At 37.0% G+C, this 12,847-nt stretch overlaps 1 protein-coding gene across 7 annotated transcripts in view; it reads left to right on the top strand.

The window, feature by feature from the left end:
- Window positions 1-12,847, top strand: part of efemp1 (EGF containing fibulin extracellular matrix protein 1) — a 32,498-nt gene that overhangs the window by 13,173 nt on the left and 6,478 nt on the right. For 2 of the 7 annotated variants that reach the window (XM_058384792.1, XM_058384791.1), the window contains exons 5-7: window positions 5,951-6,073; window positions 9,183-9,302; window positions 12,013-12,132. The exons of 1 other annotated variant lie outside the window; for it this stretch is intronic. In XM_058384792.1, coding sequence (XP_058240775.1) covers window positions 5,951-6,073; window positions 9,183-9,302; window positions 12,013-12,132 — 363 coding nt within the window. The remainder of the gene's footprint in view (window positions 1-5,950; window positions 6,074-9,182; window positions 9,303-12,012; window positions 12,133-12,847) is intronic. 4 more of the 7 variants (XM_058384793.1, XM_058384795.1, XM_058384797.1 and 1 more) reach the window with 4 other exon arrangements.

Raw genomic sequence — 12,847 nt, 5'->3', positions numbered from 1 at the left:
TTGAATTCAGAGGTTGTATTTCAAGGGTTGGGCTCAGCCCCTTAGTTCCAGTGAAAGGAACTCTTAACACTTCAGCATACCAAGATATTTTGGACAATTTCATGCTTCCAATATTGCGGGAACAGTTTGGAGATGACCCCTAGATGAGAAGGCCCAGCTCGCAGTCTATGTGCTCCACACCAAACTCACTCATCCATGTCTTTATGGACCTTGCTTTGTACACTGGTGTGCAGTCATGTTGGAACAGGAAGGGGTCATCCCCAAACTTTTCCCACAAAGTTGGGAGCATGAAAGTGTTCAAAATGTCTTAGTATGAAGCTGAAGCATTAAGAGTTCCTTTCACTGGAACTAAGAGGCCGAGTCCAACCCCTGAAAAACAACACCTGAATTCAATGATTACGATGAGGGTCCCAAAACTTTTGGCAATATAGTGCATGTTTCCAGTCTAATAAATTGGCCTGTTTTTAGGTATTTGCTACACAGAGTGGGTAACTGCACATCACCCATGATCTTGAGAGGATTCAATGTTGTAGGTGCTGTGAAATTCCTTTTTTATGATGAGCAGATCATTTATTAAAAGTAAGAAAGAGAAGCATGAGTCAGATTATGTGGTAGCTTAGTGGCTAAGGTTAACCAACTACTGATTGGAAAGTTGTGAGATTAAATCCAAGGTCCACCAAGCTGCCACTTTTGGGCCCATGAGCAAGGCCCAAAACTCTCAGTTGTACAAAATGTGAAAATAATGCAAGTCAGTCTGGATAAGAGCATCTGCCAAATGCCATAAATGAAAATTAAAAGACTGTATTTTCTTAATTCTTTACCGAAATCATACATGATTTAACCAAAGCTTCCGGTGATATAGATCCTATCTATCTATCTATCTATCTATCTATCTATCTATCTATCTATCTATCTATCTATCTATCTATCTATCTATCGCATACATTAAGTTAGACAAGGCATATTATTATCACCACACATACATTACAGCACAGCGGAATTTTTTCCTCGCATATCCTAGCTGAGGAAGTTGGGGACAGAGCACAGGGGCAGCTGTAATGCAGCACCCCTTGAGCAGAAAGGGTTAAGGGCTTTGCTCAATTGTCCAACAGTGGCAGCTTGGCAATGCTGGGCCTTGAATCGTGACTTTCTGATCCCAGAGCCTTAACCACTTGAGCTCCCACTGCCCCAGTCATGTAAGGATATGGTATGGCAGGGTAGATAAAATGAGGTTTTAAATGATGTCATGTCAGTCTTTCACGTATCACTGCGTAAGTTAACTTGGTTACTATTCTGTCATATATCACCTCTAACGTTACAGAAAATGCCAGTCGCCTCTAATCTTTTACAGTTCATCTTTCTCAGTGTAGTCTACCAACACCACTATCTTTTTCTTCTATTTAATCTTAAAGTAACTTTTTTTTATGTTGACATCGGAATGCATTTTTTCACTCGTCTCAACAAGTATATCAGCAATTTATCCAGAGTGTTTGGTCGGAGAACCTGAGAGTTTTGGAAGCTTCAGTGTAACATGAGCAGTTTCTTTCTTCCTTCCTTTCATTCTTTCTTTTTTTTTTATTGCACTTTGAACTCAAGCCAAGGAATGAATCAGGTGAGTGTGCAGGAATCAAAAACACGAGTTCAGTTTACTTGCTGGTATTCATCCCAGTGATATCGATTAGGTTTGATTTCTTCGTGTACTGTCTTTTAATCCTTACTAAATCCAATTTTGTAGACATTTCTTGGTCTAAAATAGCACGTTTATACGTTCTGATATTACACCTTCCGTCATGTTAATACAGTATAAACACTGCGTAAGAAAATCTAACCCGTTACATAGAACACGTCATGAGAAGGATGTCACTGTTGACTTCGAAAAGTAAATGACGTGTAAATGGAAACAGTTGCTGGCTTGAGCTTTCTAGGGCTGCAGATTTCTGATGACCTTTGCAAAGTGTACATGGAAAAGACTTCGCAGGATTAGATCCCACTTCCTGTGCTGAGTGCAAATACACTCACTGTACATCAGATATGTTTCTAGTCAAATGGTCTGCAAGCTGTGAAAATGCATTCTGTTGGATTGATAAAAAGACATTTAGACAAATGTCAAGGACACGCACTCTGTATGTTAGTTATTATATATGGGAAACGTCTGGTTGCATCACCATTCATTAAATCATCTTTTTTCTTGGTATTTGAGGAAGTAGATACAGTAATGCTAAAATATATATCCCTTGTTTCTGGTTAATATGGTAATTTTGTTGCTCTGTGAATTGACTTATTACTTATAGTTTTATACTTTTAAAAAAACTTGTTCACTAAAGCATACTGAACTAGAGTATGCTATGTCCCACTTTAGTGCAATGGCAGCTAAAGGTATATGTAATCCCATTCCCACCCCCTTCCAAATGATTTCTGACCTCTCCTCTTGATAAATCCCACCGATCCTATAGAATGATTGTGATACTTGAAAATACATGAGAGTAATACTGTCTGTCTGGTATCACTATTGGAGTCAGTACTCCATACAATGGGAGGTGTAGCTCCAAGACAATTGCTGGTACCTGAAGAAACACTTCACCTGCTACTACATTTTAGCCATTTTCTAGACACCCTTATCCAGTTTATCTCATTTTCTAGCCCAGTGGTGGTAGCTTGGTAAACCTGGGATTCAAACTTCACAACGATCTCATCAGTAGTCTAATGCCTTTACCACTAAGCTACCACATCCCCCAAGCTATGAAACGCTATTAGGACCTGGACTGGTTTTTTTTGTGAACTCAGGTGTTTAAGATATGAACCAGATATTTGAGACAACAGGTTACCTTTAGGCACCATTATCACACTCTCCTGTCAAAGCTGGGTTTCAGAACGATGGTTTTGGTGCCCCTATCAAATCCAAAAAAATGGAGGAAATCTAAAAAATATTTTGAAATTCCAAGTGGCCACACATTTGGGGGCCAGAGTTCAAACACTGATTCTATACTCGCCTTTTCTGTCAAAGATACGGGCATCTCAGCACATAAACATACAATAAACTATCAATAGATAAGAATGTGCCCAGGTTCCCAAACCCTTGGTTCCAGATAACCGGCCTGCAAGTGACTTTTAGGGAACAACATAAAGAGGTTTTGCAGATACATGGTAGTCTACTAAGTAAAGGATGTGTTGGCATAGTCTTACATGAAAAGAGAGGCTTCTTTTTCCATTAAATGATATTTCAGTGTACTATGGCTACCTCCTTGGTGTCATTAAGTGAAGCATCACCATGGCTCACCATCTTACCATGTACCCTTGACTTATTGTGGTTTATTGCAGCCTATGTGCTCTATTGCGAGTTAGGAAATTATCATCCTCAATAAAGAGCAGTATCAGCAATATCAATCTCAATACTGTTTTTGAGACCTGTTCATTATTGTCAGATATTAGTACGTTATTGTTATATGGGGATTCCATCAGTGTGGCTGTGCTTCTCTTAATAATGGAGGTCTACCAGGTCACTTGGTTCTATTAGAAGTGCTAAGGAAAAACTTGATAAGAAGGCCGAAATACCTATCTTTGGGATGTCATGGTCAGAACAAAATCTTACATTTGTCCTCCTCAGCCTAGTATCAAATCTGGATATTTCTGGAATTTCCACTTCCCTTTTCTGATGTAAGCCTTGTTTAGTTCATACAAGCATGAGTTAGCTTTCTAATGTAAACTGAATGTTGTTTTGTGTGTTTGCATATCAGCCTTTTTATGTGTATCTATACTGTATGTGTGTAAGAACATGTGTATGGACTTGTATCTTGGCCAGCGTTATAGAAAATGAAATGAATCTTCACTGAAACATGACGGATAACCTCAGAAGCCTCCCCACACAGTTAAGCCACCACTAGGGAGAAATATGATCAGCCTCATTGAACATCCTACCACACCTCTCTATGGGCTGGAAACACTGATCTGCTGTCTGCATGAATATGGAATCTATTTCAATATGTTGTCATATATATTACAGAATCTATATAGAATGTAATGTAATACATTTTCAATATATTACATTTTTTTGAAGGATAGAGACCTAAGAACTGAGAATTGGCCTAGCAGTTCCTGTCTTGTATGGCCATAAAACACCTTCGCACCATAGTTCCTCACTGATTACATGGTATATAAATCTGTACAGATGGTCCAGAATGATGTACAGTGGTTTGTTCAAAACTCAAGGTGGATATTTAAACACAAGAGGAAGTTTCCACAGAGAGATGTGTAGTGTATTATGTGAAATCCAGTATATTTCCAAACACCTGATACAGTCACTCAATCACTCAAACATTCACTCACGCATTAACTCAGTCATTCACTCGGCCATTCACTCACTCACTAACTCAAACACTCACTCACTCACCCACTCTCTCTCTCTCTCTCTCTCTCTCTCACTCACTCACTCACTCACTTACTCAGTTACTGACACACTCACACATTCATTCACTCACTAATTCATTTACTCACGGACACATTAATTAATTCACTCACTCACTAACTCACTCATTCATTTACTCACTCACTCATTCATTTACTCACTCATACACACACATTTATTCACTCACTCACTCTTACATTCATTCACTCACGCACTCACTCACTCAATCACTCACACATTCATTCATTCATTCATTCATTCATTCATTCATTCACTCACTTACTCATTCATTTACTCACTCATACACACACACATTCATTCACTCACTCTTACACTCACTCACTCTTACTCTCACTCACTCACTCACTCACTCACTCTTACATTCATTCACTCACGCACTCACTCACTCACTCACACATTCATTCATTCACTCACTCATTCACTCACTCACTCACACATTCACTCACACATTCATTCATTCTCTCACTTACTTATTCACTCACTCATTCATTTACTCACTCACTCACTCACTCAGTCACACATTCATTCACTCACTTACTCATTCACTCACTCACTCACACATTCACTCACACATTCATTCATTCTCTCACTTACTTATTCACTCACTCATTCATTCACTCACTCACTCACTCAGTCACACATTCATTCACTCACTTACTCATTCACTCACACATTTATTCATTCTCTCACTTACTTATTCACTCACTCATTCATTTACTCACTCACTCACTCACTCAGTCACACATTCATTCACTCACTTACTCATTCACTCACACATTTATTCATTCTCTCACTTACTTATTCACTCACTCATTCATTTACTCACTCACTCACTCAGTCACACATTAATTCATTATTCATTTACTCACTCACTCATTCATTTATTCACTCACTTACTCATTCACTCACTCTCTCACTCACCCACGCTTTCACTCACTCACTTACTGACATACTCACTCATTCACTCACTCATTCACTTACTCATTCTGTCACTCACTCACTCATTGACTCACTCACTCACATTCATTCATTCACTCACTCACTCACTCACTCACTCACACTTTCACCCACTCACTTATTGACATACTCACTCACTCACTCACTCATATACTTACTCACTCACTTATTCAGTCACACATTCATTCACACACACACATTCATTCACACACACACACACACACATTTATTCACTCACTCACACATTCATTCTTTCATTCACTCACTTAAACATTCATTCATTCCTCCATCCATTCACTCACTCAGTGGTGGATCCATAGCCTGTCCTGTCCCGGGAATACAAACTGGCTGAGAAGCACACACACACACACACATTCATGCCCAAGGGCAATTTATCTTAGCCAATCCACCTACTGACATGTTTTTGGGAGGCAGGAGGAAACAGAACTCATGGGGAGAACATGTACAGAAACATGTATAACCTGACCTCAGGACCCAGGTCCCAAATTTCTTTTGCCACATGACAAACTTGTTGTTTGTTTCCATGTTTGTGTGTTTGTGTGTGAGCAGATATAGATGAGTGTAATACAGGAAGGCACACATGCGGTCCAGATCAGATCTGTTATAACACTCGAGGATCTTTCCTGTGCCAGTGCACACCAGGATACCAGAAGAATGGTGACCAATGTGTGGGTGAGAATCCTGTTTCTTTAAATTGTTTTAAAAAGTGTGTTTGTCTGTATTTTGACCCCTGTAATAGAGTATGTTAATAAGATTTGGATTTGCCCTACCAAAGTGAGTGCTGAGTACATGGCTCTGATGAAATGTTACACCATATATCACCACATAGTGTAATAAAAATACACACACCAGCAGTGACCAGAGGTTTTAACTAGTGAGCATATGTTAGCTTGCTAGCTTGCTAATATCACCTCTTTATGCTGTTTGAGCAACCTAGCAACCTGCTAGCACTCTTTTACATAATTCCCGTTAACTGGGTCAGATAATAATGGCAAAACAGTCATGAATACTTGGTCAGACAATCAGACTGATTAAAAAATTTGCACTAATTAATTCACGTAAGTGGGTTTTGCCCACACTATAGTAGTGTACATCTTTTGAGTTGCTTGAGATAACATTTCTTCAAATTACAGTCTCTCTTGGCGTGTTATTCAGTTCTACACTATACTACCTAATATCAATTATTCAGTAACTGCAGAGAAATTACTAGGAAAGGTACAGTCCCCATGCAAAAGTATTAAAACAGCAAGGCTAATTTTCTTTGTTTTTGCCATGTAAAAAAAGGGATCATAATACGAGATAATAGATCCAAGTTATAGCTTTCAAATTCTGATATTTACATCTAGATTTGTTAAATAACTTTGCATCATGGCATGTTTCGTTTAAACCCATCCATTTTTCATGTGGTCAAAAATATTTGGACATGTGACAGACAGGTGTTTCTTGTAACCAGGTGTGCTTTGTAAAATGGATTATTCAAAACTTTGAATGTCTCATATTAATTTGAGCCCTGGGTTTCACCTGTGAAGACTGTCTTTTTCTTCTTTCGGCATTTCCCTAAAGGGGTGGCCACAGCGAATCATCTCTCTCCACCTATCCCTATCTTCTGCATCCTCAACACTTGCACCCACTAGCTTCATATCCTCATTTATTACATCCTCCACGTCCTACATTCTCCTACCAATATACTCACTCTCCCTCCTCTGAACATGTCCAAACCATCCTAATCTGGCCTCCCTAACTCTGTCCCCCAAATGTCCAACATGAGCTGTCCCTCTGATGTACTCGTTCCTAATCCTGTCCAACCGTGTCACTCCCAAAGAGAACCTCAACATCTTCAGCTCTGCTACCTCCAGCTCTGACTCCTGTCTCTTCCTCAGTGTCACTGCCTCTAAACCATACAGCTTGGCCGGTCTCACCACTGTCTTGTACACCTTCTCGCTGAAATTTTTCTATCACACAGAACTCCCAACACCTTTCTCCACCCATTCCAACCTGCCTGCACTCACTTCTTTACCTTTTTCCCACACTCTCCATTACTCTGGACTGTTGACCCCAAGTACTTAAACTCCTGTACCTTCTTCACCTCTTCACCTGTGAAGACTGTATTTGGTGTTAAACCAACATGAAGACTAGAGAGCTGTGTATGGGAGAGAAGCAAACCATTTTTTTTTTACTTTTTGGGGTGGATTGTATGTAGTTATGAGAGTGAGTCATGCAAATCTCAGACAAAATAGTGCTACACTACCATTTGTACCTTTACTAGATTTACAGATAGATAGATAGATAGATAGATAGATAGATAGATAGATAGATAGATAGATAGATAGACAGACAGACAGACATTTGGCATATGGCATTTAGCATCTACCAGAAGTGCAAATAGTAGAAATTGTGCAAGTGCATGTGAACAAGTATGAACAAGTATAGATAAATATGAAAATATGTGCATCGATAAATAAGGCTATGTCAGAATGTGCATAGAGAAGTATGTATTCTGTATGTATATATATTCTGCATTATGTACATTGTATGTACAACAGTAACAGAGATAATATACAGTATATATATATATACATATATATGGAGGAAGACTCTATCAGCCAATCCATCTTGTGGGAGATGCTCCAGGCAGCATGGGGTGAAAGCTCATCAGATTGTCTTAAAAAATTGACCGCTAGAATGACCAGACTGTAATTCCTGCAAAAGGTGGTTTTTTTGATGAAGGCAAAGTTTGAAGAAAACATTCATCATTTCCATAAAAATCATTATTTCTAACTCTCAGGTCCTGTTCTTTTGCTATATTTTCTATTCAGACTAATTTCGTGTGTGTTTCCTTGGAAAACAATAACATTTTTGAGTGATCCCAATCTTTTAAGCGGTAGTGTATATATATATATAGATATATAGAGTTCAGTAGATTTCTGGTTTGTATTAATTACCAATGAATACAATTTTTAATTTGGTATTTTTTTTAACTGATGCTTGTGGGAATGTAGAAACTTAGTGATGCTGGACAACTGATCGGATGACTGTGAGTTAGGATCCCAGGTCCACTAAGCTGCCACTGCTGGGTCCCTGAGCAAGGCCCTTAACCCTCATTTGTTCAGTTGTATAAAATGAGATAAACTGTAAGTTGCTCTGGATATGAGTATCTGCCAAATGCTAGAAATGTAAAAGAGCTAGCTACATTAATTTTGTGGAACATATGCAAAACAAGTTCCTAATTAGTTGTCACAATGTTTTAACTGGTATAAACACATAACGTTCCCCTTTACCAGTCATTTTTACTCTCTTTAAAATATAACATATAATAGAATAGAATAGAATAATAATGAGAAGAAGAATAATATAAAAATGCAGCTGTCCATAAAGCACAAAGTCTCCCCCCCAAAAAATTACTGTAAACTTAGAGCTGACACTGGAGACTCCTTCCAGAAATGCTGAATTAACATTTCTTTACAGAAAGCTTCACTCTATTAATAATGATTAGTTTTTCCTTTTTATATAACAACAGATTAGCCTTTGGTGATCCGCCTTATAAATCCCAGTGAGTTAATAAAGTTATTACTTTAGAAGTAGGTAAAGGTTTGAGAACAAATACATTCATTCTGAACCTGCCAGCTGCTCTAATGGGAAAGTAATCAACTATTATACATGAATATATTTACTATTCATAGTAATAGAATAGCACAAACACTCAACACGAGAGAAATGATCTTTTAGACAGTTTTGGGGAACACTGTCAACAGAACAGAACTGTGTGTGTGGGTGTCCACAGATAGAGACGAGTGCCTCATGTCACACTACTGCATGCACAGATGTGTGAACGTCCCAGGATCCTACTACTGCGAGTGTAACCCTGGCTACCAGCTGGCCAGCAACAACCACAGCTGTGTGGGTGAGTGAGTCAATCCAGTCACTCTGACTCTGTACACAAACACTGTGTTACAATAGGGACAACTTGTTAAAATTGTGTAAAAGAGAAAAACGAGAGGTAGAGATAAGCCTCAGCATCTGCAAAGAAGAGATTTAGGAATTAGATATGAAGTGTATGTATAAATAAAGCAAATAAGGAGAGTGTTCAGAGTTTCAGCCAAATCGCCATCACTATTTGGACCCTTAAGATGGGAAGAAGAAAAACAGAGGTGTTAAATTTTGTGATTATGCTCAGAGAGAGAGAGAGAGAGAGAGAGAGAGAGAGAGAGAGAGATACTATTTTGATTCTACCAATACACTAAAACCAGCTCATACACTTCTCAGAGTTCCCTGGTCAATATTTTAGACAAAAGCAGAGATAAAAATCCATAAATAGCCTCAAAATGAAACTATTTTCTGATATTTTTGATCAATGCATTACCTCATAAGTACACAGATTGAGATGTGTTTCAATGGGTCATGGTGCGTGGTACTTCAAAAAACCTGGACTTTCTACTCCAAAGGTGTAAATAATCCACCTTGTTCATGTTCATTACCACTGCGATTGTACTTCGCGTACATCTTCATGTTACAGCTGTCACTGATCAGTCTGCATGAATCTACAGTATGCACTAGAAAGAAATCAGCCCCAGCCTCTACAACTTCTTCATAGCTTTCTGTATACGTGTCTTAAAAGCATTAGTGGCGCTGTTGCACTGGGTTCCATGTCTTTAATTGTTGAAGTATTAATTCAGCTGAAACTTGCAAAAACGTTCATGATGATTTGATTATAAATAGAATATAGAAAGTCTACACACCAGTGTTATAATGTTATAATGAAAGGATTCTGTGAAGTAAAAACAAAAAATAAAAAACCATTTCACCCTCAGCGTGAAATTACAATAAAATAAAAAAAAACAATCAGAAACTTTTCAGGGAAAAATAATATAATAAAAAACTTGGTAAAATGCAAAAAATAAATAAAATAAAAACCTTGTAAAATAATAATAATAATAATAATAATAATAATAATAATAATAATAATAATAATAATAATAATTATTATTATTATAAAAAAATAAATTAATAATAATAATAATAAATAGTTGGATACGTTTTCATACCCTTAAAGTAATACTTTCTTGAAGCACCTTTTGTTTTTATTTCACCACCCAGTCTTTTTGGCCTGGTAATATTTAAAAAAATTAAAAAATTTTTAAGGATTTCAGGTCACCCCACAGATTTTTTTGTTGGATTTAGGCCTGATCCTCTTTTAGCTTACTATCAGAGACGTGAAAACTGTACTCCAAAATCTGCTGATGTTTGTAGCTAATCATAATTCCCTCCACCTTAAAAAAAAAAAAAAGCCCCAGTTCTGGCTGAAGAAAAGCAGCCTTAAAGCATGATGCTACCACCACCATGCTGTGCTGTGATTATATAGAGTTCTTTAGGCGATGTGCTGATGTCTTTTTCACCAAACGTATCGTATGTAATTATAGAATTATTATACATTTTGGAACACATTTTGCCTCGTGTTTTTTTTTTTTTGTGTGAGAAATTCTTCCGTCTAGCCGTCCTACCCCATAACACAGACATGTGAAGAAATTGCTGTAACATGCAGAGAGTAATCAGTGCTTGTCAGATATTCCTGTAGCTCCTTTACTGTTCCTGGATGCCTTTTGGCAGCCTCCCTAGTAAAGCGTTTGCTTTGTCTTTTTATAGATTTTGGAGGGACGTTCTGTTCCTGTGCTCCATTTGCTCTATTTGTTGTTTGATTGCCTGTATTTTGTTCCATGGTACATCTAATGTTTTTGGAATATGCTACACAAACCGCTCATCTTTTAATTTGTGGGTCAATCAGAATCATTTCGTTGATGACAGCAGTATGACAGCTGTATTACTTTTCAACGTGAGATCTTCATTCATTCTGAACACAGCCTCATCTCCAGATCTAAAAAGAATGTGTACGCTTATGCAATCAGGTTTCTTTCTGTTTTTCCCTTTAGATTGTTTTTCCACTTCATTTTTTTTCCACTGAGGGTGGAAAATAATCTGACTTGGTGTACTATGTATTTGAGTCCAAAATGATCATAAAAATATATAATTTCAGTGTAATTAAAATACTGCAAAATATATATTTTTATGATATTATTATCAACATATTTTTATTTGTAAAGCAGTGTTTTATTTTACATGATTTTTAAACATATATATATATATATATATATATATATATACAGATTTATTTATATATTTACACTGATAGTCATGTGTACTTGGAAGAGACCGGTTGGTTCATATATTTTAGGTTCATATAGTTTAATGAAGTATATGAAGTTTGTGTATTTGTTTTATTTTTAGCATAATATCAATGATATATCTTAAGAAAATAGTTTTATATTCAAGATATTTTCACTTGACTTTTTTTTGCCGCACTATCAAAGTATAAAATGTTCTAAAAAGGACTGTTCAGTAATGTGAAGTAGCATGGGCCGATTTGCCTTATTCATAAACTACTAAAACATTTAGATTTGATTTGCTACCCAATAATAAGTTGATATATAATAATATGTAATATGCATTTATATATTACAAACACATTTTTGGCATTGTCTAATTTGCATAGCCTTTTTTTTTTTAAATTAAACATGTCTTTCTCTTAGCATTATCACTTGATATGATCTTCGTTTTAGACGTGAACGAGTGTCAAGCGAATCAGCCGTGTGATCATCAGTGCTACAACCTTATGGGCTCCTTTATCTGCCACTGTAACCAGGGTTATGAGCTGGCAGCAGACTCCGTTTCCTGTATAGGTGGGTATGACTTATGGCAGACTAACAGCCAGGATAAAGTACCTGGCTAGAATCTAGTATTTAACACAGTACAATAATATGTACTTACTTATAACTTGTATAACTATACCACTAACTAACTATTCTACTGCTAGCTAGTGACTGCTGGTCATTTTCACTCACCGTTGTAAGCACTGAGTTATACACACTACAAATTTTTGAAAATTGCCATCTTTTCCAAAGAAAAACCCATTTTTATCCATTTCAAAAATATAAACTGAATCAGATAATGAGGCCCATTATTAGCAACCATCAGTCCTCGGTTTCAGGCCCATGTTATGTTTGCTAATCCAAGCTAATCATTTTATCACGAATATTGGAAAACACTTTTGCAATTGTGCTTGCACAGCTGAAATCTGCTGTACTGATAGATAGATAGATAGATAGATAGATAGATAGATAGATAGATAGATAGATAGATAGATAGATAGATAGATAGATAGAGATTTTAATGGCGAGCCAGCCAGGAGTGATATTATATGGTAGGGCCAATGCATTAACAAAAAACACTCCAAACATGGATCCAGGAAAATGGACTGAAACAGACACTTGGGAAAAATATACTATAGCAGAAGTTTTTTCACCCTTATTTACAACCACTTCTGATTAGCAAACTGACATCATGGTTCACTGAAAAAAGTCTACATCAAAAAATTTATATACAAGATGATAAAGA

This window comes from Hemibagrus wyckioides, linkage group LG29 (genome assembly GCF_019097595.1).
Source record: "Hemibagrus wyckioides isolate EC202008001 linkage group LG29, SWU_Hwy_1.0, whole genome shotgun sequence".
Lineage (NCBI taxonomy): Eukaryota > Metazoa > Chordata > Actinopteri > Siluriformes > Bagridae > Hemibagrus > Hemibagrus wyckioides.
Note: the sequence above shows the minus strand (reverse complement) of the source record. Positions and strands in the feature narration are given on the sequence as shown.